This window comes from Frankliniella occidentalis, unplaced genomic scaffold (assembly GCF_000697945.3).
Source record: "Frankliniella occidentalis isolate FOCC.00 unplaced genomic scaffold, Focc_3.1 Scaffold356, whole genome shotgun sequence".
NCBI lineage: Eukaryota > Metazoa > Arthropoda > Insecta > Thysanoptera > Thripidae > Frankliniella > Frankliniella occidentalis.
Genome location: NW_026267479.1, coordinates 53,804 through 56,373, shown reverse-complemented (window position 1 = coordinate 56,373; position 2,570 = coordinate 53,804). Strand labels below are relative to the sequence as shown.

General features: G+C 48.0%; 1 protein-coding gene across 1 annotated transcript in view; it reads left to right on the top strand.

Annotated features, from left to right (window-relative positions):
* LOC113214253 (uncharacterized) overlaps positions 1 to 1,950 on the top strand; it is a 23,764-nt gene extending 21,814 nt beyond the window's left edge. The window contains exon 4 of the mRNA XM_052274223.1: positions 1,107 to 1,950. Coding sequence (XP_052130183.1) covers positions 1,107 to 1,661 — 555 coding nt within the window. The 3' untranslated portion in view covers positions 1,662 to 1,950. The remainder of the gene's footprint in view (positions 1 to 1,106) is intronic.
* Positions 1,951 to 2,570: the final 620 nt, after the last annotated feature.

Genomic DNA, 2,570 nt, shown 5'->3' with positions numbered 1-2,570 from the left:
AAATCAATATTGGCTGAGAAACCGTGCGCGCAAGATTTTTGACCCAAATGCCGACAAATACTAGAATAGTTGTCTCAAGGAGAAAAATGTTGGTAGAACTGAATCTCAAGTTGTCTTAGAGGTAAAAAGGTGTGGGGAATCCCTATGGAGACCTACGGTATCAAAGTGAAGTGAATGGCCAGTTACATTTAGGGGTCAGATCAACCGTTCAGACAGTGTACGGGGCTGAAAAAGTACGAAATAATGCCAAATCTTACTTTCCCCCCCCCCCCTACCCCTGAACTCTTGGGACAGAGAAGGGAGAGAAAGGCCAGCTATCCAATATATTGTGTTAGGGGGGGATACCCAGTGAGGCGAGGCACGATTTCCGACGGCGCTGGAGGCCCCACTTTTAAACTAAACACAGGGTGGACGCCGGATTGTCAACAAGCCGTAAACGAATGTTCTGATGATGAGCGATACAACGCGGTCATAATTCTTTTTACAGTATTGTCTGTAATGTTTTTCTTAAACCTTACAAATTATTTTTAATATGGGAGAGAGGTAGAACGAAGCTACTCTTAAATTGGTATAATCTGCTTTCAAGATCGATTCTTGATTGGATTTTTCTTTTATATATTGGAATATATACTTGTCATATTCACACTAAATATGAAAGGACTTTTATGGTCCATAGAAAGACGCGTTTTTGTGCACATCTCAACCGGATGCAGATTGGAATCCAGCAAGTAGGGAATTTGCATCTCCATGATGGACAGAGAAATAATTGTCCAGAAAGAGGATACTTATTCGTCCGTCACTTGTCACTTGCTGGATTCAAATCTGCATTCAGTTGAGATGTGCACAAAAACGCGTCATTCTTTGATTAACGAAAGTTCTGGCGCGACGTATGGTTCCCAATCTCTGACTAGGGCCGAACGTGGCTGGTATGAAAGATAATTTGCTGACCTTGCAAACGAACCACGTTCCGCGTCCAAATCCGAGGTATGAAACCATGTACCCAAGTTGGGCTTAAACTTTCATTTTACAACACCCAGGGGGGATGGGGGATGAAGACAGTGAGATGATTGGGAAAACCCTCACACAATCACTTTTGGTTTTTTCAGGTGCACCTCATCGTCAGCACACGTCAGGACCGATCGAAAATGCGCCTCCGCGTCCAGACGCTCTCGAACACGGAGTTGAAACTGCTGGTGCCGCGGTCGGCCCGCGTCGAAGACCTTAAGAGGCAGATCCAGGCGGAGGAGGGCTTCCCACCTCACCTCCAGCGCGTGCTCTTTGCCGGCGAGGCCCTTGAGGATCACGCCCTGCTGACGGACTACGGCATCACCAGCCAGTCTCAGCTCCGGGTCGTGCTCAATCTCCGGGGCGGCGGCACCGAGCCCCTGCCGGAGGGCGCCGAGACGGTGGAGGCCGTGGCCCCGGCCGAGGTCAAGGGCGATGGCACGAGGGACAAAGAGGAGGCCGGCAACGAGGACGCCACACTGGCCGTGGCCAAGGTCGTGGCCGGAGAGCGCCGCGCGCCGCCACCGACATCGCGGTCCAACCTCAAGGTCCTCATGATCTCCGCCGCACCGCTCCTTGTGATCGAGGTGGCCTTAGAGGCTGCTAGCGCAGGAGCACCCGCAGCACCTGCTTCGAAGCGGATTCGCATCTCCTAGTCCCCTTTTTAAATTTTTTTTAAAATTCATTGTAATTGTATTTCAATGTCCTATGACCCTTTTACTAATTGTATTTTTTTAAAATTCTCGCTTAATGCGCGTCGGCTTTTAAGTCTTCGACATGATTTTTAAATGAGTGCTCTTGGCTAGGATGCTGTTTTTTAATTATGTTCATGAACATAATCTTATTGTGTTTTAAAAGACATGTATGCATGTACTATCTGAATTTAGTTCCTTTGAGTTGAGTTATTTGCGAATGGAACTAATACATCTCCTTTTTTGAAGAAAATCGTTTCGTGGAGAATGTTTTTTCAACTCACCTATCTGCTGTGAATGCTCGAAAACTGTTCCGAGAGTTTGCGGCCGTTCGCATTCAGCGCACAGGCGCGGAGACCCGTACCGGCTGATTCAGAGAACACGCAGGTGCGAGCGGGTTTGCCTACCCAAGGGGCTATGGCGCTTTACGGGCAGAGCGTGTAGGCAAACCCGCCCGCACCTCCGTCTTCTCTGAATAACTCGGTACACTGCAAAAAATAATAACGGCAGAATGACGGTTAGACCCGGTAATTTAAATCCGGTGGCTCCCGTATATTGAACGACGCTGAGTACGGACTGACCGTACCCGGTGAAACCGTGCATCGGTTCCGTTAGGGTTGCCCACGTCAAGAAAAGTATCAGACCGCATCCAGATAACGGTTGCGTTGATTCAATGAAAGGAAAATATGACAGAATTTTCCCGAGGGGTCAATATACAACTCGAATAAGCAAAAGTACGCGACCCTATAATCACTTACAATGACGTCTATCACAGCAAACTATTCTGCTTGAATTTCAAGCAGCGTTGCTTGAACTTTCAATCAGGCGCTTTTTGCTTGAAATTTCAAGCAACTCTGCTTGAAGTGAGCGCGT